This window comes from Capra hircus, chromosome 24 (genome assembly GCF_001704415.2).
Source record: "Capra hircus breed San Clemente chromosome 24, ASM170441v1, whole genome shotgun sequence".
NCBI classification, from domain to species: domain Eukaryota; kingdom Metazoa; phylum Chordata; class Mammalia; order Artiodactyla; family Bovidae; genus Capra; species Capra hircus.
The window spans coordinates 21446200-21469573 of NC_030831.1; the positions used below are offsets into that span (position 1 = coordinate 21446200).

The window sequence follows — 23374 nt, forward strand, 5'->3', positions numbered from 1 at the left end:
ACTAATATTCTGTCATATGTATCTGTATGTATATGTGTATCTTATTAATCCAGTCATCTCTTAATGGGCATTTAGGTTGTTTTCATGTCTTGGCTATTGTAAATAGCGCTATAGTGAACATTGGGAGCATGTATCTTTTCGAATTAGTGTTTTCAGTTTTTCCAGATAGATACCCAGGAGTGGGATTCCTGGATCATATGGTAGTTCTGATTCTAGTTTTTTTTTAGGAACCTACGTATCCTTTTCTATACTAGCAATTTACATTGCTGCCAACATACACTGTAATATTTTTAGGTAATGTTTATTTTCATTTTTTAAATAACAGCTTTAATGAGATAATTACACGTTATAATCACCCCTTTAAAGTGTAGAATTCAGTGGTTTTTAGTATATTCAGTAGTTTTTAGTTACCCAATAATTACTACTAATTCCAGAATATTTAGGGAGCTTTCCTGGTAGCTCCACTGGTAAAGAATCTGCCTGCAGTGCAGGAGACCCATTTGGGAAGATCTGCTGGAGAAGTGATAGGCTACCCACTCCATCCAGTGCTCTTGGGCTTCCCTGGTGGCTCAGCTGGTAAAGAACCTGTCTGCAATGTGGGAGACCTGGGTTTGATCCCTGGGTTGGAAAGATCCCCTGGAGAAGGGAATATCCACTGCAATATTCTGGTCTGGAGAATTCCATAGTCCATGGGGTCGCAGAGAGTTGGACATGACTGAGTGACTTTCACTTTCTTAAAAAAAATTTTAATTGAAGGATAACTGCTTTACAGAATTTTGTTTTCTGTCAAACCTCAACATGAATCAGCCATAGGTATACATGTACCCCCTCCCTTTTGAACCCCTCTCCCATCTCCCTCCCCATCCTATCCCTCTAGATTGATACAGAGCCTGTTTTGAGTTTCCTGAGCCATACAGCAAATTCCTGTTGACTTTCCAGAATATTTGCATCACTGTGAAAAATAATCCTATTCTCATTTATCAGTCCACTCCCCATTCCCCCGCCCTCCCCCTCAGCAACCATTAATCTATTCCTAGGTATTTTCCTATTCTGAGCATTCCATGTGAATCATGCGTAGTAGTATTCATTGTATATATGTAACACCTTTTTGAATCTTCACCTGTTGATGAGCACTTAGGTTGTTTCCATATCTTGGCTATTATAAATAATGCCACGATGAACATGGGGGTACAGATAACTTCTCAGATTTGTGTCTGTATTCTCTGGACAAATAGCAAGGAGTGGGATAACTGGACCTTATGATAGCTCTATCCTTAATTTTTGGAGAAATCTCCATCTTCCAGTGTCTACACCAATTAATATTTCTAACAGTGTACACGGGCTTCCTTTTCTCCACATCCTTGCCAACACTGTTGGCTTTTTGATCCTGGCTGTTCTGATAGGTGTGAAGTGATATTTCATTGTGATTTTAATTCACATGTCCCTAATTAGTGAAGTTGAACATCTTTTCGTATGTCTGTTGGCTATCTGTATATCTTCTTTGGAAACATGTCCATCAGCTTCTCTGCCCACTTTTTTTTTTTTTCCCCTCTTTGCAGATTTATTAGAACTGGTATAGAGCTGGTTCATAGATTTTTTTTTTTTTTTTTTGGCAAAAGCCCTTAAAACTTTTATATCCCATCATAATGGTAAATGAAGTCCAGCAAACAGTTTAAATAATTCTTGATTACATGATCTTTCCCTGCTGCCTGTTCCAAGCCTCTACCCCTCCGGCTGGGCTAGGCCCATAAGGGGAGGCATCTCCAGGCCCCAAGGCAGTCTGCCCACTTTTTAACAGGTTATATGTATTGTTGTTGTTGAGTTATATGAGTTTATCAACCCCTTATCAGCTATATTATTTGCAGCTATCTTATCCCATTCAGTAGGTTTTCATTTTATTGGTTTCCTTTGCTGTATGGAAGCTTTTTAATTTGATGTAATCCCATTTATTTTTGGTTCTGTTTCCCTTGCCTGAAGAGACATACCTAGAAAGATAATGCAAAGATGATGTTAAAGAGCATACTGCCTATGATTTCTTCTAGGAGTTTTATAGTTTCAGGTCTTAACATTCAAGTCTTTAATTCACTATGAGTTAATTTAATTTTTATGTATGGTGTGAGATAGTGGTAGTTTCATTTTTTTTCCATGTAGCTGTTCAGTTTTCCTAGTACGATTTACTGAAGAGATTGTCCTTTCTTCACTGTATGTTCTTAAGAAATTTAAGTTTTAAACTTTTAAGTAGCAAAGAGGTTTGGAAACAGATTATAAAGTAAATTACTTAAAGAGCTTTTAAAACACAGGTTGAATATAATCCTAGCCTATCATTTTAAAAAAGCATATCTATGTTCCAGGAAATATTTAAGATAGCTAAACTAAGACAGCTATCTTAGCTAAGCTAAGATAGTTACTGTGTTATGTTCCAATATAAATTTTAGACCTAATAGTAGGTATTCACCAGAGCAAATGAAATGCCACTTACAGTGAAACATTATAGTGTACACTTTTTCTGAATTAACAGTAAGGCCACAGACAGCTAGAAAGGAGTAAGTAGAGCACTTATAATGGTCTCAATTTCCTTATGAAAGAAAAGGACATAAATCATGAAAACTTAGGGGAGGAGAAAATCATAATATAACCACTCACTGTCCATATTTATCTTTACTACTTACCTTTCATATATTTTTGATCCTTGCAATCACTCTGTGAGGCAGGCATGGTTAATTTTTTCATTCCAAGGAGCTATTTTCTCCATAAACACTGAAGAATGCCAAGAAAAGTTTGCTCTTGGACCTGAGTTTCCATTTATTTTAAGAATAAGTAACTTTTTTAAAAAGCAGTTTTTCTAACTTAGTTTCAGAAATTGCATTAAACATTTACTTTCATAGTCTATCTTTTACAAAGAAGATAAGAAATTTCTGAAGTCCATCTTTGGATTCTTTTTGGATTCACTCTGACTAAGCAACATTTTTAGTTGAGAGAAGTGTTTCTTTGTTTTGCTTGCATGCTTTGAGGAACAAATGGATGTTGACTGTCCAGATGCAGGTGTTCTGAAAAAAAAAACATAAAGCCACACTTAGATATACAGACAGACAGCAGTTCCTCCTACTTAGCCTAGATACCTACTACTATAATCATTCTCTACCCTTCTGTAATAATTACAGCCATACATGAGCAGTAGCTGTACCCAGCAAAGTCATTCCCAGTTTGTTAAAAAAAAAAATCGCACTAAACAAGCTAATGGCAACATTTAGGAGGTATAAGGGGTGTGTCTAGAAGCTTCTTTCATACCTGAAAGAGGAAGCTAAAGGCAAAGTCTCATTAGGACTGAGTTCCTTGTAAGACTGACATCAAAATTCATGATAATTCTAAGCAAGGACTGCAAAAACATTTTTTAGCTCACAGCTCAAGACCACTTCCTTTCTCAAAAGTGAAAAATCTCAACCTATGCATACAGGTACCATTCTGTTGTATTTTCACCCTTATACAAGGTGAGCTCTAGAGGGCAGATATTTTGTATGGCTAACTGTATATTCCAGTGCTTTTTAGCAGAACCAAGCACAGAGGGTACTCTCTATAAATTTCACTGAATAAACAATTCCCCATCTGGTATGTGTGTAATTATGGCTCCTTACACTTCATTCTCTCCATTTGGGGTTTGTCAATCTCATCCCTTTTCTGACTCCCCAACCATGATAAACATGATAACTTTCTCTTTCCTGCATATACCTAATAAGCAGTCTGGTCTAAATGCAAGTGAATTATTTTAAATATTCCAAATTTTCTTTTATCTGCATATATCCTGTAAGTACAAACTTTCGCGATGAATTCCTATCATATCAAACACCAAAATAATCAGGAATACAGAGAAAACTGACTTGAAATTTTAAATGTCAATCCTCATATAAAAACCTCAATTTTAATAAGCAGAAATAATCTAGTCCTTGCTGAATTTTGTTATTTAATTTCAAGAAGCTACCAGACTCTTCTGTAATAAAAATGTTTAAAATTCCTTTCACAGTTAGTACAGAGTTAAATTTGTTCATCAGCATAATGAATAGAGTATTGAGGATTACTGAAAATAAAACATGTGCCCAGTCACATAGTTAACTTCATATCATTTCACAAATCCCTACTCTGTTGAGTTTCTGACAGAGGAAACTGCAGAAAATAAAGGTTTAGAGCAGGAAAGTCAACCCTGACTGGTTGTCTTGGTGACACAAAGGATGAATTAAGGCAAGTGATAGGCAGACAGATTGGTGCCAGGTAGTAGGGGCTGGAAACCCATGCCACTATGGGTTTATGTCTTTCATATGCACAGAGTGAGGTACCACAGGCTTCTAATCAGAACTGTGTTTTTCTAATTAGAACTGTGTTTTTTAATAAATATTAGACTAGAAGGGTTTGAAACTAGAAGCAGGAAGACTCAGGGAATTATTGTAGTAATTGTGGCAAAGGATGAATAATGACCTGAACAGACAGCAGCAGCACGGAGGAAAAGGAGAGGACAGGTGCAAACACCTTGGGGGCAGGATGGATAGAAACCGGTGACTGGGCCCAGACAGAGGGAGCAGGACTGTCAACTGCACCGATCCTTTCAGGTCAGAATGTCTAGAAGGGCATGTTCATTTACAGATTAAGGAAACTTAGGAGGAGGAGCAGGTTTGAGTGGTTACCTCTGGCGACATGCAGGGGTGGGAAGGGGATATATTTAAGAGGCAGTTGGGAACAGGCCCAGGGAGAGGTTGGATGTAGAGGAACACACCTGGAAGTCAGTGCAGTGATGACTTCCTCAACTGCATGGCAGTTTCAGGGAGTGTTTATTATACAGAGAAATTAGAACTCAGGGGTTAGCAATGGCTATTTATATAGCTTAATGGATTAACATACCTGAAAATCAATGCTGGGCTCTTGCCTTTGGAACCAGACATATGATTTAGGTTTGCAGAATTTGGAGTCTTTCTCTCTGGGGTCTTCAGGCTGAGTTTACTCATAGGAGTGGTAGGATTGCTCTTCACTGCTGACAGAAAGCTTCTGCTTTTCCCATGATGTTTAACTGTTCTGTTGCATGTTTTACAAGTAATCAACTGCCACAAAAAGAAGAAAGAGTAAGTCTTATTTCTCCTTATAATTTAATCCAATAAACTGTATATTCATTAAATTCTTATATGTAAGGCACCCTTTAATATCTGGGCATTTATACCTTTACAACATTTTGCAACTTTTTTTTTTTGCAGAAAAATTCCAAGCCTTTTCCCAATAAAATATGGCAAAATATCACTGAAAATAATTGACTCCTTCAGACCCTTAGTGAATCTATATATAAATACAAGTCTAAAGTAATTTATAAAACCAGGCACATGAATTCTCACATTCTCATCCTTCTTCACTTCATTAGGAATAGAGGTTGACTTTCTTTTCAGGGTTCACTGTTCAAGACATGGTCCATTTTATAGCTAAATGCTCTTCTACACATCTGACTCACAAGGCACCAGATTTGGCCCAGGCCTCAACAAAATTAACAAACTAGTTTATGAGAAGTACTCTAATGTTCATGAGCAGGTAAAAATGCATTCACAGAGGTTTAAGTTGCTTTATGAAAATGCACTCACCTGTCCAACAATGGTAATCTCCTAAATATGGCAGTTCCAATCCAAGCTGTTAGGTCTTAGGCCAGACCTAATCTGTCATAGTGCCCACCGTGCCCAGCACAGTGCCTAGTAGTAACCAGGCACTGGAATAGTTGATAAATGTTTAACACAGAACATGCACAATAAAGTGTGTCTAATACTGGTCGCTACATAGTAAACCATAAGTAATTTAATTTGGTTGTTTTATTCTACTTTACATCTCCAATATATAACACTGTTTGGCATAATGTAAGATTCTCAATAAATGTTTGATGAATGAACATAAGACACACTTATCTCTGTTGGACATAAACTTAAATACATACTCTGACATGGAGGGGGTGACTGAAGAAATGACACTGGTACGTAATACTCTACACTCTTTCCTTATGTATACCTAATACAGTTTACTGTGTCTGAAGAAAAGGACCATTAGCTGAAAATATTTAGTGGTAACTGCAGTTCGGATGATGTCACACTGGTGAGCTCAAGAAATCCTCAAATTTGTGAAAATAATTGTGCTTAACAGTAAGATCTGGGCATTGAGAGTTCATTATGTTTGGTTTTAGGTAACACTGAAAAACAAAACTAAGCTGTACTCCTGATGAAACAGTAATCACTAGAAAAAAATCTTATATATATATATTTTGACAATATACTACAAACCTCTGAGTTATAGTCAGGCTAATTCTTAACCTTATCGTAAGTGAAAGAAAAGTCTAGTTTACTTATGCAGAATGGAATTGAAATCTTACCAGCACACTTTTGGAGTCTTTGTACTTTTTCAGAATTTTTGCTTCTTTAAAACTGAGTGTATAATTTCTTGCTTCTCGATTCAGAAGTTTCTGTATTCTGGGTGTCAGTTTGGGCTTGGGTTTGAGGCGCACTCGAGATTTATCCTGAACAAGCAACTGGAAACAGTATGGACATGTTCCTTCAAAAGTGCTTTTATCATCTAAAATTACACAAGTAAAACCCAAAAGTCAGCAAATCAGAGTATTCTGTTACCACAAACTATCAATATTATAAATGCAAAAGAGTATATTATTTAATATGAGCAAGTACAAATTTTCCTTAAGCAAAACTCAAAATATAAGAATCTACAAAGATAAATTGGCAATAATTTATTTTACAAAACACTATAGTTCTATCGAGTCACTCTTTTTAGCAACAGATAAGTTAAGTCCCCACCCTTTTTCACATCATGCGAAATGCCAGGCTGGATAAAGCACAAGCTGGAATCAAGATTGCCAGAAGAAATATCAATAATCTCAGTTATGCAGATGACACCATCTTTATGGCAGAAAGCAAACAAGAACTAAAGAGTCTCTTGATGAAAGAAGAAAGTGAAAAAGGTGGCTTAAAACTCAACATTCAGAAAACTAAGATCATGGCATCCAGTCCCATCACTTCATGGCAAATAGATGGGGAAACAGTGACAGACTTTATTTTTTGAGGCTCCAAAATCACTGCAAATGGTGACTGCAGCCATGAAATTAAAAGATGCTCGCTCCTTGGAAGAAAATCTGACCAACCTAGACAGCATGTTAAAAAGCAGACATTACTTTGCCAAAAGAGGTCCATCTGGTATTTCCAGTAGTCATGTATGGATGTGAGAGTTGGACTATAAAGAAAGCTGAGTGCCGAAGAATTGATACTTTCGAACTGTGGTGTTGGAGAAGACTCTTGAGAGTCCCTTGGACTGCAAGGAGATTAAACCAGTCAATCATAAAGGAAATGAATCATGAACATTCACTGGAAAGACTGATGCTGAAGCTGAAACTCCAAAACTTTGGCCACCTGATGCGAAGAACTGACTCATCTGAAAAGACCCTGATGCTGATGTGAAAATAATTGTGCTCAACAGTAAGATGTGAAGGGGAAATAAGGGGACAACAGAAGATGAGATGATTGGATGGCATCACTGACTCGATGGACATGAGTTTGAGCAAGCTCTGGGAGGTGGTGATGGACAGGGAAGCCTGGCGTGCTGCAGTCCATGGGGTTGCAGAGTCAGACACAACTGAGCGGCTGAACTGAGCCACTCTTTGCTATGTTGTTCATTATTGCTACCAAGTGAAAAAAGGCTGTAAGTCTCACAAATTTTACAAACACATTTATCATGAAATAACAATATTGTGACTTTTCTTTTTTAAACAATCAGCACAGTTTTGTGGTTGTGAGCTGGGCTTTGTCTGCAGTACAAGGTAACAGGACAACAGACTTGCCCCAGGCCCTTTATGCAATCAAGAAAGCATTCACTGACCATCTACCATCCTAGGCTGGAGACAGAAATATGGAAGAAAAGGAGTTGCTATCTTTATAGAATTCATGTTGGTGGGGAGCCCTAGGGAAATGAAGGTAAGACTGGTAAGAACTGTAACAGAATATGATTAAAATGCCCTGAAAATTATTAAACTCTATATAGACTAGCTAGAAACATTTCAAAGAGGCTTGATAAAGGTCATTGTAGATGAGTATAAACTCTTAACTGTATTTGGAAAAGGCATCTATTATTGGTAAAGGGCTTTTGAGTACAACCACAGTGAAAAAGCAAGCATGGTTATTTAGGGAAAGGTGAAGTGTGAAGGTAATGTTGCTAAAAAGGAAGGTGGGTACACCCTAAATATTTAAGGGTAAGTCCTGTGTTAAGTGCTAGGAATAGCACTATTGAAAAGCTAAGGACAATGCTTGTAACTTAGCTCTGAAAAGTGTAAAATTCATTCACACTGAGAGACTGTTATGTGCCAAGCACTGGTTGTGGGAGATACCATGGTGAACACAGCACAATTCATGGAGAGAGACAGTGAACACAATGCCAAATGTTAAGTGCTTGGGAGAAAAAAGACGAAAGGAGAATGTGGATTGCTGAGATAGCTGCTATTATCTTAAATAGGGAAGCCACGGAAAGCTTCGTGGGGTGACATTTTCAAGAGACCAGAAGGAAATGAGGAAGGAATCCAAGTAGGTAAGGTAAGACTTAGATGAGGTAAGACTTCCAGGTACTGGAAGGGCAGTTGCAAAGGCCATGACACAACATGGGCGCCTGGCAGTGGTTGAAGTTCAGTGAAAAAAAGGGAGAGCAGCTCAAAGAGGTAATGCAGACCTATGACATAGGTACACCTGTGGACTCATAAGGATCTTCACTTTTACTGAGGTGGACAGTCATTTCAGAGTTTGTAGCAGAGAACTGACATGAATCTAGCTTAGGTTTCTGTTAGGCTCACACTGACTGCTGGATTGAGTCTGGACTGAAGAGATGCATGGGAGCTGTTGGCAATAATTCAGGAGAGAAACTGATGGCTTGGACAGGGTGGTAAGAGGGATGTGGAAAAATGTGGCTAGATGTTGGATACATTTTAAAGCCAACAGGATTTGCTGGCATAGGAGGAAGGCTGTTAGTGAGACAAGAGTGGCTCCTAGATTTTTGGGCTAAATGAATCTTAAGGATGAGGTTCAGTTCAGTCGCTCAGTCGTGTTCGACTGTTTGTGACCCCATGAATTGCAGCACGCCAGGCCTCCCTGTCCATCACCAACTCCCGGAGTTCACTCAGACTCACGTCCATCGAGTCAGTGATGCCATCCAGCCATCTCATCCTCTGTCAGACTCATGTCCATCGAGTCAGTGATGCCATCCAGCCATCTCATCCTCTGTCGTCCCCTTCTCCTCCTGCCCCAAATCCCTCCCAGCATCAGAGTCTTTTCCAATGAGTCAACTCTTCACATGATGTGGCCAAAGTCCTGGAGTTTCAGCTTTAGCATCATTCCTTCCAAAGAAATCCCAGGGCTCATCTCCTTCAGAATGGACTGGTTGGATCTCCTTGCAGTCCAAGGGACTCTCAAGAGTCTTCTCCAACATCACAGTTCAAAAGCATCAATTCTTCGGCACTCAGGCTTCTTTACAGTCCAACTCTCACATCCATACATGACCACTGGAAAAACCATAGCCTTGACTAGACGGACCTTAGTCGGCAAAGTAATGTCTCCGCTTTTGAATATGCTATCTAGGTTGGTCATAACTTTTCTTCCAAGGAGTAAACGTCTTTTAATTTCATGGCTGCAATCACCATCTGCAGTGATTTTGGAGCCCCCCCAAAAAAGTCTGTCACTGTTTCCACTGTTTCCCCATCTATTTCCCATGAAGTGATGGGACCAGATGCCATGATCTTCGTTTTCTGAATGTTGAGCCTTAAGCCAACTTTTTCACTCTCCACTTTCACTTTGGTTACTAAAATGGGAAGAACTGGGGAAGGGGGGTTGTCCTGTTGGGAGATAAACCTCGAGTTTTCGCCTAATGTGACATTCAAAAAAAGTTGTCAAGGCATCTGGATGAGTCTAGGATTCAGGGGAGCAGTCTGAACTGGGATATAAGTTTGGAAGTCCTCAGTACGAAGAATTTAAAACCCGTAAGACTGCATGAAAAACTATCATCAAGGAATTGGGCGTAGGTAGAAAAGACGTCCAAGGACTGAGTCCTGGGACACGCCATCATTTGGAGGGTGGGGAAGGAGGCGCCAATAAAGCAGATCAAGAAGTACTGGCTAAAGAGGCAGGAGTTGAACTCGGTGAAGATCTGGAAGCCAAGTGAAGAAACTATTTCGAGTAGATTGATGAATTGTGTCAAATGCCAATAAAAGGTCAGGCAAGGTAAGGCATGTTAAGGCATTCCTTTTTTTTACGGAACTAAGAAGCCTCTGGAGGGGGGTTTATAATGGCTGTGGGTCGATCAGATTTCTCTGGATCATCTGGTTCGTTGTGCGGAAGGGAGGGAGCGGGGCCACTAGAGCCCGACCCACAACCAACGGGCGTCCTCCTTACCGTGTGACGAGCTGTAGGCCCAGCTGCAAAAGAGACAGACACTCGTAAGGGACGGGACACACCCGCCTGCCGCTCGCCTCCCGCTTCCCCTCCCTCCTCTCTTACAGGAGGTAGCGGGCCTGGCCCGGGCAGCTGTCTCGTAGTTTCCACGCCGCGGCCTCAAGGTAGTGCTTCTGCCTCATTCCCGCCGATATCCCACACCTCAGAGACCCGGTTGCAAAAATGAGACTCCGGAAGCCGGCTTCCTAAAGCGGCGTACTTTGACGTCCGGATCCGACCGTCCTCCGGAGCCAGGCACCCTCGGCTGAAGGGTTCCGGTCCCTCCGCGTCCGGGCTGGCGTCCCGGGGCCGACCCTTCCGCCGCCGTTGGCCCCGCCCCTGGGTTCCGCCTGGTCCCCGAGGGCTGGGAGTCAAGTGAAAGTGTTAATCGCTCAGTCGCGTCCCACTGTTTGAGAGACTATGGACGGTAGCCCACCAGGCTCCTCTGTCCATGCGATGGGTTGCCATTCCCTTCTCCAGGGGATCTTCCCTACACAGGGATCGAACCTGGTCTCCTGAATTGCAGGCAGATTTTTTTCAGTCTGAGGATCACATCACATGGGAGCCTGAGCGGAGTAACTTGACTCGGCTGGGTTGGCAGTGTCGGGAGCCGAGGGTGCGCCCGCCTCCAGCACCGTCGTCTCTACACTTGGGTGCCCGGGTCCTGACCTGGGCCGCGGCGGGCGGATGCGGGGCCAACAAGGGGGCCGCTGGGGTCTCCAGTTCAGCCTGCTCTTGGCAGGGGCGCTAACGAGCTTATCTTTATTATTCTTATTATTTTGTTTTTAATTGAAGTGAAATTCACCTAACTCGTTGGCCATTTTAAGGCTAACTACACAGCTCAGTGATGTGTAGTACAGTTGCAGTGTTGCACTGTTACTAGTTTGGAAACAGTTGAACAGCGTAGGGGAAGCTAGGAGGTTATTCCCCGTTGTCCCCTCCCTCTCGGCCCCTGGCAACCGCTGATAACGCTTTTTAAAATTCGTTTTATTTTTCTCGGTGCTGGGTCCTCATTGCTGCCTACGCTTTTCTCTGGTTGCAGGGAGTGGGGAAGTGGAGGGTGCGGCTCTCTGCTTCCCACGCTCTTGCGTCTCTTTGCGGTGACTTCTCTCGTTGCCAAGCATGGGCTCTAGGTTCTGTCTGCTTCAGTAGGTGAGGCAGGTGAGCTCAGTAATTGTGATGCTGGGGCTTGGTTGCTCCACAGCATGTGAGATCTTTCCGCTCCAGGGATGGAACCCATGTCCCCTGCATTAGCAGGCAGATTCTTTATCACTGAGCCACCAACCTCAAGTAGATGGAATCATACATGAGATCTTTCAGGTGAGGCTTCTTCCATTTAGTATAGTGTTTTTGAGGTTCATACACTTTGTATTATAAATCAGAACTTCATTCCTTTTTATAGCTGAGTAGTGACTGTCCCTTGGACTGCAAGGAGATCCAACCAGTCCATTCTAAAGGAGATCAGCCCTGGGTGTTCTTTGGAAGGAATGATGTTAAAGCTGAAACTCCAGTACTCTGGCCACCTCATGTGAAGAGCTGACTCATTGAAAAAGACTCTGATGCGGGGAGGGATTGGGGGCAGGAGGAAAGGGGGACAACAGAAGATGAGATGGCTGGATGGCATCACCGACTCAGAGGAGCCTGGAGGGCTACAGTCCATGGGATCGCAAAGAGTCGGACACGACTGAGCATGCCATTCCATACCATACCATTCAGTGAATAAAGAAATTGAGGCAGTGAAAGGATAAGTTGTTTGCCTGAGGATGCATGGCTGATGAGTGATAAACGTGAGTTTGAGTGAACTCCGGGAGATAGTGATGGACAGGGAGGCCTGGTGTGCTGCGATTCATGGGGTCGCAGAGAGTCAGATACCACTGAATGACTGAACTGAACTGAACTGAAGTGTATATATGTTGTCACCAAGTCGTGTCCGACTTTGCTACCCCACGGACTGCAGCACACCAGGGCTCCCTGTCCTTCACCATCTCCCAGAGTTTGCCCAAGTTCATGTCCATTGATTCATTGATACCATCCAACCATCTCATCCTCTCGCATCCCCTTCTCCTGCCTTCAATCTTTCCCAACATCAAGGTCTTTTCCAATGAGTTGGCTGTTCACATCAGGTGGCCGAAATATTGCAACTTCAGCATCAGTCCTTCCAATGAACATTCAGGGTTGATTTCCTTTAGGATTGGCACCTATTTTATCTCTTCAGTCATTGATGGACATGTGAGCTATTTCTGCTTTTTGGCTATTGTGAATACTGCTGCTGTGAACTTGAAGGTATGTTAGTTTCTATTCTTTTGGATTTATACCTAGCAGTGTAATTGTTGGGTCATACTGTAATCCCATTTTTAACAAGGATTCCAACGTCTCCACATCTTCACCAACAAGTGTGAAGTGACATCTCTTTGTGGGTTTGATTTGCATAATGATGTTAAACATCGTTTCATGTGTTGATGGCAATTTGTATATCTTTGAAGAAATGTCTGTTCCAGTTCTTTGTCCAGTTTTTAATTGGATTGTTTGCTTTTTGTTGTTGAGTTGTTGCAGTTTTAAAAAATGTGTTCTGGATGCATGTGTGTGTGCTAAGTTGCTTCAATCATGCCCTCTCTTTGCAAACATATGGACTGTAGCCCACCAGGCTCTTCTGTCTATGGGATTCTACCGGCAAGAATACTACCGTGGGCTGCCATGACCAGCCACTAGTATCCATATTCTGGATATTAGACTCTTATTTATCCTTCGTTTTTAAGTTCAAAAAAAAAATCACATGATACAAAAGTTTGTAAAGAGAAAGTATTTAACACCAGATTTTAATTTTTCAGAAGAAAAGTTATTACATATGCTCTTCCCACATTTCCACCCTATTTCTGTGAGATGATCAACACTGGCAGTTGGGTCTCTTCTCCTGTGCCATTACACACATAAGCACATGTATGAATACATGCATGCATGCTAAGTCACTTCAGTCATGTCTGACTCTTTGTGACCCCATGGACTGTAGCCCACCAGCCTCCTCTGCCCATGGGATTCTCCAGACAAGAGTACTGGAGGGGATTGTCATGCCCTCCCCCAGGGCGTCTTCCTAACTCAGGGGTCAAAACTGCTTCTTTTATGTCTCCTGCATTGGCAAGTGGGTTCTTTACCACTAGTGCCACCTGGAATGCCCATATGAATATATAAATATCCCCAAACACCATTACCACATACCCAGCAACAACAAAACAAGACATATACAAAAAACAAAAGTAGAATATTAGTCCTTTTCCACATTACTTGCTTTTTCCCTTAACAACAAGTCATACACATCTCTCCAGTATACTGAAGATATATATATACACACACATATCGCATGTGCTTTTAATAGCTGACAATATGACAAAATGTAATGAACCATAATTTATTTAACCATTTTCCTATTGATGAACATTCAGTTTTTTTTTTTTGAACATTCAGTTTTTTTCACTGCTTTACTAGCTCTGATAGTGCAGCAGCAAATATCTTGTATATGCTAATGCTTTTTATTTCCTTTGTCTGAATTCTTAAAAGAGAAATTACTGAGTGGAATAATATCCATATTTTAGTTTCCTAGATCATCCAAGAAAGATTGTAACAATTCACACTCCCAGCATCAATATCTGAGAAAGCTGGGTCAAATTGAAGAGGTGAAAAGGTGAAGGTTATTAGCTTACTTACATACCACTGAAATAAAGCCTCTTTTCATTTATTTCTTGATGGTTTGCATTTTCTTTTGTGAAAAGAAATCTTCATTGAGTTGTTTATCAATTTCTGGGAATCTTTGTATTTTGGTGAAATTCATCCTCTGCTTGTCATTTATGATGCAATGTTTCCTTACTTTTTTTTTCTTGTATAAAAGATTAAATTTATTGGTATTTTTGGGGAATTTGATGCATCATCGGTGTATTACAAGTGAGCCATTAATCTTCTAGCTTCATCAACATTAAGTGGTACGTTTTCATGACACTGCTGAGATATCAGTTGTTTCTGCAGGGGATCAAGGGAAAGGCCTTTTGAGAAGTTTGCCAGTTCCTTTTGTACATCTATAAAAGCTTTATTCACTCTGTTAACTTTTTCATCATTCACAATGTTTATCTTCTTAAGGTTCGTGGTAACTGGTTTTACTTTATTTTTAACCTTAAAGCTTTTTTGGCTGGCTATGTGGAATACATTTCTGGACTTCTCCCCTCTTAGTTTGTTCTTGGCTATTGTCAGGCCTCCGATACCCTTGTGCAGCTTCTCAAATTCCAGGTGATGCCATCTGCACGCGCAAGATCCAGCTCCTTACTTAACTTTTATCCTTGGAAGGTTTATAGCATTTTGCCCCCCAAGATTTTTTATGTGGTTCGACTCTTCATGAGTCAGCCTGGGTTTTCTGTATAGCTTTAAAGTGAAAGTGAAAGTGAAGTCGCTTAGTCGTGTCCCACTCTTTGCGACCCTGTGGACTGTAGCCTGCTAGGTTCCTCTGTCCATGAGATTCTCCAGGCAAGAATAGTGGAGTGGGTTGCCATTTCTTTCTCCAACAGTGTGTATTCAGTTCAGTTCAGTTCAGTTCAGTCACTCAGTCGTGTCCGACTCTTTGCAACCCCATGAATCACAGCATGCCAGGCTTCCTGTACATCACCAACTCCCGGAGTTCACCCAAACTCATGTCCATCGAGTCGGTGATGCCATCCAGCCATCTCATCCTCTGTCGTCCCCTTCTTCTCCTGCCCCCAATCCTTCCAAGCATCAGGGTCTTTTCCAATGAGTCAACTCTTCGCGTGAGGTGGCCAAAGTACTGGAGCTTCAGCATCAGTCCCTCCAATGAACACCCAGGACTGGTCTCCTTTAGGTTGGACTGGTTGGATCTCCTTGCAGTCCAAGCGACTCTCAAGAGTCTTCTCCAACACTACAGTTCCAAAGCATCAATTCTTTGGCTCTCAGCTTTCTTCACAGTCCAGCTCTCACATCCATACATGACCACTGGAAAAAGCATAGGCCTCCTTTATCATGCTGAAGCTAGACAACTGACTATTCATCCAAATGTTTTTCTCATACTTGTCTAGCTTGATTTCTTCCATGTGCATCTTTAATCCATATGAAATATATTTTCGCTTAAGTATGAGGTAGAGCATCTAACTGAATTTTTTTCCAGATGGACAAAGATCCCAGATATGCAAAGATTCCTTACTGGCTAGTCTTTTTCTTCTGGAATTGAAGCTTAAAAAAATATGCAGTGAACACTGAATATGTGCTAGGCACTTTTTAAAGCATCTTATTTATGTGAACTCATGTAATCCTCACCACTCCATGGCATAGGTGAAATGACAGTTTCTCTGTATGAGTTTTTTAAAATAAAGTTGCAGCTACTTCTAGATTCTCTTATCTATTTAATGCTCCGTGCTTGGTCGCTCAGTGGTGTCCAACTGTTTGCGACTCCAGGGACTATAGCCCTTCAGGCTCCTCTGTCTGTAGGGTTCTCCAGGCAAGAGTACTGGAGTGGGTTGCCATTCCCTTCTCTAGGGGGTCTTCCTGACCCAGTGATCCAACCCCTCCCCTGGGTCAGTGTCCTTTTATCTCTTTCACTAGCCAGTGAGGCAGAAGAGGAGAACCACGCTATATGTGCATGTGGCCCGCAGCGCACTGTCTTCTGGCCCACAGCGCACTGTCTTTCAGCTGTCCCTCTGTCTGCTCTGAGCACTGCACTCCTGTATCCCAATCCTTCAGGCACGACCTTTACTTGCATCACAACTTGTCTTCTGAGGCATCATGGGGCCCAGAGGCACCCTTGGCTTCCCCCACAACCGGCCCTCCCGCCCAGTCTCCTTCCTTCTCGGCCCCACCAAGAACCTGCTTCCTCTTCCCAACCCCTGTAGTGGCTCCCCACGCTCCACAAATCCCAACACTGCACACCTCTCCCCACAACTTGACCACCCTCTCTTTTGTTTGCACCCCTACTTTGGCCCCCAACATTCTTTTCCTGCTTCCTTTCTCCCAGTCCATTCTTCACCTGGCAGTGAGCTTCTTAAACTGTAAATCATCTGGGGGGACCTGGAGTGTCCTCTGCAAGCTCCTCATTGCACTTGGAACTGGCATCCTCTCCAGGGCCCACGTGGCTGGTCAGTGCCCCACCTCAGACCTCACCTCGTCTCACCTGTGCTGTGCTTAGGTGCTCAGTGGTGTCGGACTCTGCGACTCCATGGACTGTAGCCCACTAGGTTCCTCTGACCACGGGATTCTCCAGATGAGAACACTGGAGTGGGTTGCCATGCCCTCTTCCAGGGAATCTTCCCAACCCAGGGATCGAACCCAGGTCTCCCACACTGCAGGCGGATTCTTTACCATCTGAGCCATCAGGGAAGCCCTTGAATACTGGAGTGGGTAGCCTATCTCTTCTCCAGTGTATCTTCCTGACCCAGGAATCGAACCAGAGTCTCCTGCATTTCTGGTGGATTCTTTACCAGCTGAGCTACCAGGGACTCAGTACTGCTCCTGCCATGCCAGCTTTCTCTCTATCACTTAACATGGCCTGCTCCCTTGGCTTTGAATGAGGATCCTCCCCACAGCTACTTTTCCTCTTCATTCAATCTTGTCTCAGACATCACTCTCTCAGAAAGGCATTCTTTGACCACCACAACAGAGAGCTGCTTCTGGGCCACCCACCAAGTCACTCTCTGCTATTACTAGTTTTTACTGTCATAGTTACCTCACAATCTGAAATTGCTTTATTCATTCATGGGTTACCTGGCCTCTTCCTGAATACCTGGACAGCAGGACTCGGTCTGTCGTTTGTGTTGCTGTTTGTGCAGACCCCAGTGTAGACACTGGCAACAGAGCAGGGACTCAGTATGGATTTGCTGCAAAATCATACTGGAAGGAAACGAAGTTGAAGGGGGTTGAAAATGGGCCATGAGTTGACAATTGTGGGCAGTGAGTTTGTTATGTTTATTTATTGATTTAAATTTTTTATCATGAAAAATCTCTATCTTATACAAAATAATCACCATAATATAATGAACCTTCTTACTTCCATCACACAGCAACTCTCGGCATTCTTGTGCCATCTCTGCCTCTCTCTACCCCCTTCAATTATAGTAATTTTAAACATTCTTAAAGGCATGTTGAAATGTATAAATCTTAAATGTACAACTTAAAATGAATATTCTCCTATCAAGATATAGAATATTTCCAGCCCCCAGAAGATGAATCACAGACTATCAAGATTTCCAGCATCCCAGGAGACCCCCTAGTCCCCCAAGTGATCTTTCCCTGTCAGTTGCCCCTCAAAGAGGCCACCACTTTCCTTCTCCTTGAAGTGAAGTTAGTCACTCAGCTGTGTTCAACTCTTTGTGACCCCACGGACTATAGTGCATGGAATTCTCCAGGCCAGAAGACTGGAGTGAGTAGCCTTTCCCTTCTCCAGGGGATCTTCCCAACCCAGGAATTGAACCAGGATCTCCTGCATTGCAGGCAGATTCTTTACCAACTGAGCTATGAGGGAAGCCCTTCCTTCTTCTCCCTCCCTTTTCCCTTCCCCTCCCTCTCCTTCTTCTTCTTACCATATTTTAATTTTACCTTTCCAGAATTTCATACAATAACAAACACTTTCATACAATAATAAACACTTTTCACATAGATTAGTTATGACTTTCTAAAACTTCACATTAATGGAAAGAAATAGTATGTACTTCTTTTATTGCCATTTTTGCTGGGTTATATTCCATTTTATAGTTATATTGCACTTTGTTTATTCATTCACCTGTTGATAGACATTGGACTGTTTCCAGTTTTTGTCTGTCAAAAATAGAGCTGTAATTAACATTCTTATACAAGTCTTTTTGTAGCCAGTGTTTTCACTTTTCTTACAATAAATAAGAGCAGAATTTCAAACAACCTGTTTAACTTTATAAGAATGGCCCAAATGTTTTCCCAAGGTATTTGCACCATTTTGAATTCTCATCAAGAGTGTATGAGAGTTCTATACAGTTTGCTAATATTTGGTATTGTCAGTCTTTTAACTTTTGAACCATTGTAATGGACGTAGAGTAGTATCTCTTTGTGGCTTCAGGATTCACTTGAATGGTGAATAATGATATTAAACACTTTTCATGTGCTTACTGGCCATAGGTATGACTACCATTGTGAAGTATCTTTTCACATCTTGCCCATTTGAAAAGTTGTCTTCATTTTTGTTATCAAATTGTATGAGTTTATTATATATTCTTAATAAAAATCTTAACTAAGTATTTTCTTAATGGTGTCTTTTAATGAATAGAAGTTTTAATTTGGATGAAACCTAATTTGTTAATTTTTGTGTTTTTTGGTATGGTTATTGCTCATCTAGCCCTAAATCATAAGATATTCTCCTATATTTTCTTCTAAACAGTTGGTAATTTCATTTTGATGTTTAGGTCAATGAGCCATCTCAAATTAATTTTTGTGTAGTATGAGGGAGGGGTGGTAGTAGTTTCAGCAACATTCGTTGTAAAGACTTGCCTTCCTGCACTGACTTTATCTAATACCTTTGTCAAAACCAATTGATCATTAGCTGTTGGTATATTTCTAGACTTTCTAGTCTGTTGTATGGATCTATTTGTCTACCCTTATGGAGATACCATACTGTCTTTTTATTTAATAGAACACATAGCATATTTATTTATCTTTGTTTATGTATGTATTTATTTAATAATTTTTGGCTGTGCTGGGTCTTTGTCACTGCGCCTGGGCTTTCTCTCATTGCCGTGAGCAGGGGCTACTCTTCGTTGTGCTTCACGGGCTTCTCATTGCAGTGGCTTCTCTTGTTGGAGCGTAAAGGCTCTAAGTGCACACTTCAGTAGTTGCAGCTGGCAGGCTCAGTAGTTGTGGCACACAGGCTTAGTTGCTCAGCAGCATGTGGGATCTTCCTGGACCAGGGATTGAACCCATGTCCCCTGCATTGGCAGACGGATTCTCATCCACTGTACCACCGGAGAAGTCCACCATACTGTCATAGTTTCTATAATTCTGTAATAAACTGAAGTTAGGGAGTGTAAGCGCTCCAGGTTTGTCCCACTTTTCCAGCTTTGTCTATTGCAAATCCTTGTCTTTTCCACATACATTTTAGAATTGTCCTGCCTATTTCTATAAGAAGCCTATTTACATTGAGTTTAGAAAGATCATTGTGGGGAGAATTAATATCTTAGCAATATTGAATTTAAATCCATAAATATAGTCTATATCTCCATTTATTTAGGTCTTTAATTTCTTTTTGCAGTATTTGGTTGTTTTCACTGTACAGGGCTTACATGTCTTTTATGAAATTTATTCCAAATATTTTATGCTTTTGATGGTATTGTAAATGAGACTATTTTAAAATTCACTTTCCCAATATTTGTTGTTAGTATGTTAGTATGACTTAGTTAAACTCACACATTAGTTTTTGAGAATCAGAGTTAGACTCATAAATTAGATCTAGGTTGTTTTTTGTAGTTGATTCCTTAGTTTTTTCTGCACAAATGATCACGCCACCTGAGAATAAGGGTATATATACGTTCTTCCTTTTCAACTTATATGCCTTGTGTTTATTTTTCTTCCCTTATTGAACTGACAAAGACCTCCAATAGAATAGAAGTGGCAAGAGCAGAAAAACGTACTTTCTTTGCAATATTAGGGAAAATATGTATAGTGTTTTACTATTAAGAATTAAGTAGTTGTAAATTTTTTACAGATACATGCAATAAAATTAAGCAAATTCTCCTTTGTTCCTCATATGCTGAGGGTTACAAACTTTTTTTTTTTTGTAATGAATGGGCATTGAATGTTGTCAGATGCTTTCTTTGCATCAGTTGAGATAGTCTTTTTTTTCTTTACTACCTGGATATGGTGGGTTATACTGATTGGTCTTTGAATTGTTAACAAACTTTGTATTCCTGGGATTAAACCATAGGTTTTCATGATTTATTTATGTATAGTTTAACTTGATTTATATTCATATAGAGTCTTTGGCATTAGGGTTATGCTGGTTTCATAAAACAAGTTGGAACTGTGCCTTTAGCCTTTGTATTCTGAAAAAGTTTGTGTAAGATTGATATTATTTCTTTCTTAAATGTTTGATAGAATTTACTAATGAAATCATCTTATGCTGAGGTTTTCTCTGGGAGTTTTTGATAATAAATTCAATTAATTAATAAATATAAAGCTACTCCCAATACTCTACTTCTTTTTGTAAGTTGGTATTAATTTTGGTAAATTGTATTTTAAACTATAATTTGTTAAAGGGCCTTTTTTAAGTAAAAAAGAAAAGGCCATAGTATAAAAAAGAAAAAAAAATGAAAAAACAAACCTCACTGGTAAAGGTAAAAAAAATAGTAAAAGGAGTGGACTAGCCACTTAAAAAGCCAGTATGAAGGTTGAATGACAAGAGCAATAAAGTCAGCTATAACTACAATAAGTAGTTAAGGGGTACTCAAAGCTAAAGATGTAAAATAAGGCATCAAAAACATAAGATGTGGTGGTAGAGTAAAGATTTATGGTGCTTTTAGAATGCACTCAAAGTTAAGGACTATCAGCTTATATATATATCAATATTTAGGAACTTTATGGTAACTACAAGTCAAAAACCTTTAACAGATACACAAAAGTAAAGAGAAAGAAACCCAAAACTAACACTAAAGAAAATCATCAAATTACCAAGGAGGAGATCAAGAGAAGAAAAGGACAGAAAAGAGCTACAAAACTACCAGAAAATAATTAACAAGATGGTAATAAGCACATGCCTAACAATAATCACTGTGAATGTAAATGGACTGAATGCTCCAATCAAAAGACATAAGATGGCTGAATGTATAAAAAAGACAAGACCCACCTATATGCTGCCTGCAAGAGGCTGTCTTCATATCTAAAGACACACAGAGACTGAAAGTGAGGACCTGGAAAAAGATATTCCATGCAATTAGAAATGAATGGAAAGTTGGAATAGCAATACTCATTTCAGACAAAGTAGACTTTAATATAAAGTCTATAATAAAAGATAAAGAAGGACATTATATAATAATAAAGGGATAAATATAAGGGGATATAGTAGTCACAAACATATGAGCACCTAATATAGGAACACCTATATATAAAGCAGATGTTAACAAACATAAAGGGAGAAATTGACAATAATACGATAATAGTAGGGGACTTTCACACCCCACTTACATCAGTTGAGAGATCATCTACTCATCCAATAGGGAAAACTGTCCTTAAATGACACATTATACTAGACAGAATATGTAGAATTTCCATCCCCAAGCTACAGAGTACACATTCTTTTCAAGTGTACATGAAATGTTCTCATGGATAGAACACATGTTGGGCCACAAAACAAGTCTCAACAAATTTAAGAAGATTGAAATCATATCAACCATCTTTTCTGACCACAATGATATGAAACTGGAAATCATTTAAAAGAAGAAAACCCAAAAATATGTGGAGACTAAATAACATCCTACTAAACAACCAATGAGTCAATGAAGAAATCAAAGGGGAAATTTAAAAATACTTTGAAAATGGAAACAACTTTCTTAAATCTATGAGACACAGCAAAAACAGTTCTCAGAGGGAAGTTCCTAGTGTTACAGACCCACATCAAGAAACAAGAAAAATCTCTAGTAAACAATCAGATTTTACACCTAAAGGAACTAGAAAAGAAAGAATAAATAAAGCCCCCAAATTAGTAGAATGAAGGAAATAGTAAAGATCAGAAGTAGAGATTTAAAAAGTAATAGAAAAGAACAGTGAAACCAATTGCTGGTTCTTTGAAAAAGATTTTTTTAAAAAGATAAACTTTTAGACACACTTATGAGAGAGAGAGAGGACTTAAATAAATAAAATCAGAACATAAAGAGGAGAAATTATAACTGATACCACAGAAATCCAAAGAATCATGGCACTACTATGAACACCTGTCAACAAATTGGACAACCTAGAAGAAAGATAAATTCCTAGAAACATACAGTTTTCAAGACTGAATCAGGGAGTAACTGAAAATCTGAACAGACCAATTACTAGTAATGAAACTGAATCAGCAATTTAAAAAATTTCCCAACAAACTGAAGTCCAGGACCAGATGGCTTCACAGGTAGATTCTACTAAACATTTAAAGAAGAGTCAACACCTATCTTTCTGAAACTACTGCAAGAAAATTAAAAAGGAAGGAATGCGTCTGAACTCATTCCACAAGGCCAGCATGCCAAAATCTGACAAAGACACGAAAAAAAAAAAAAAAAAAAGGGCAACATCCCTAATGAACATAGATGCACAAATCCCTAACAAAAGATTAGGAAGCTGAATTCAATAATACATTAAGATAATCATACACCATGATCAAGTGGGATTTAGTCCAATGATGTAAGGATGACCCAATAGCCACAAATCACTCAACATGATACACCAATTAACAAAATGATAAAAAGTAAATGATTATTTCAATAGATGCAGAAAAGTCTTTTGACAAAATTCAACACCCACTTAGATAAACTCTCAATCCAGTGGTATAGAGGAAACACTTATGACAAACCCATAGAACAATCATACTTAGTGGTAAAAAACTGAAAGCATTTCCTCTAAGGTCAGGATCAAGTCAAGGAAGCCCACTCTTGCCACTTTTATTCAACTAATAAGTGCTAGCCAAACAATCATAGAAGAAAAAGACATAAAAGGCATCCAAATTGGAAAAAAGAAATAGAATTGTCACTGTTTGCAGATGAAGATATGTAGAAAACCCTGAAGACTCCACCAAAAACTATTAGAAATATTAAATTACTTCAGTGAAGTTGCAGCATACAAAATTAACATACAAAAAAACACAAAATTAACATACAGAAATCTGTTACATTTCTATACTAATAATGAACTATCAGAAG

The 23374-nt window shown here is 39.9% G+C and overlaps 2 protein-coding genes across 3 annotated transcripts; both read right to left on the reverse strand.

The window, feature by feature from the left end:
- Positions 1565 to 10719, reverse strand: C24H18orf21 (chromosome 24 C18orf21 homolog). 2 transcript variants are annotated; one of them, XR_001917186.1, is made up of 6 exons: positions 10551 to 10719; positions 10446 to 10468; positions 6383 to 6582; positions 4888 to 5084; positions 2670 to 3047; positions 1565 to 1985 (listed from the first exon to the last, which is right to left on the reverse strand). XR_001917186.1 is itself a non-coding variant. In XM_018039772.1 (5 exons), the coding sequence occupies exons 1-5, from the start codon at positions 10625 to 10627 to the stop codon at positions 2894 to 2896; spliced, it is 651 nt and encodes a 216-aa protein (XP_017895261.1). In that variant the 5' UTR covers positions 10628 to 10719; the 3' UTR covers positions 1565 to 2893. The 2 variants fall into 2 exon arrangements, 1 of the variants encoding a protein (XP_017895261.1); XM_018039772.1 differs by having other exon boundaries at positions 1565 to 3047.
- Positions 14412 to 15574, reverse strand: LOC102184682 (uncharacterized protein C8orf59 homolog). The gene is made up of 2 exons (XM_018039346.1): positions 15546 to 15574; positions 14412 to 14766 (listed from the first exon to the last, which is right to left on the reverse strand). The coding sequence occupies exons 1-2, from the start codon at positions 15572 to 15574 to the stop codon at positions 14412 to 14414; spliced, it is 384 nt and encodes a 127-aa protein (XP_017894835.1).

Excerpts from the sequence above, each read along its gene's own strand:
- C24H18orf21 (XM_018039772.1), bottom strand. The coding sequence starts at position 10,627 with ATGAGGCAGAAGCACTACCTTGAGGCCGCGGCGTGGAAACTACGAGAC. Across the intron at positions 10,469-10,550 it reads GGCCAGGCCCGCTACCTCCT|CTGGGCCTACAGCTCGTCAC; the intron begins GTAAGAGAGGAG and ends TCTCTTTTGCAG. Across the intron at positions 5,085-6,382 it reads AAGACTCCAAAAGTGTGCTG|TTGATTACTTGTAAAACATG; the intron begins GTAAGATTTCAA and ends TTTTTGTGGCAG.
- LOC102184682 (XM_018039346.1), bottom strand. The coding sequence starts at position 15,574 with ATGCACATGGAAGAAATCAAGCTAGACAA. Across the intron at positions 14,767-15,545 it reads GAAGAAATCAAGCTAGACAA|ATGGCATCACCTGGAATTTG; the intron begins GTATGAGAAAAA and ends TTGCGCGTGCAG.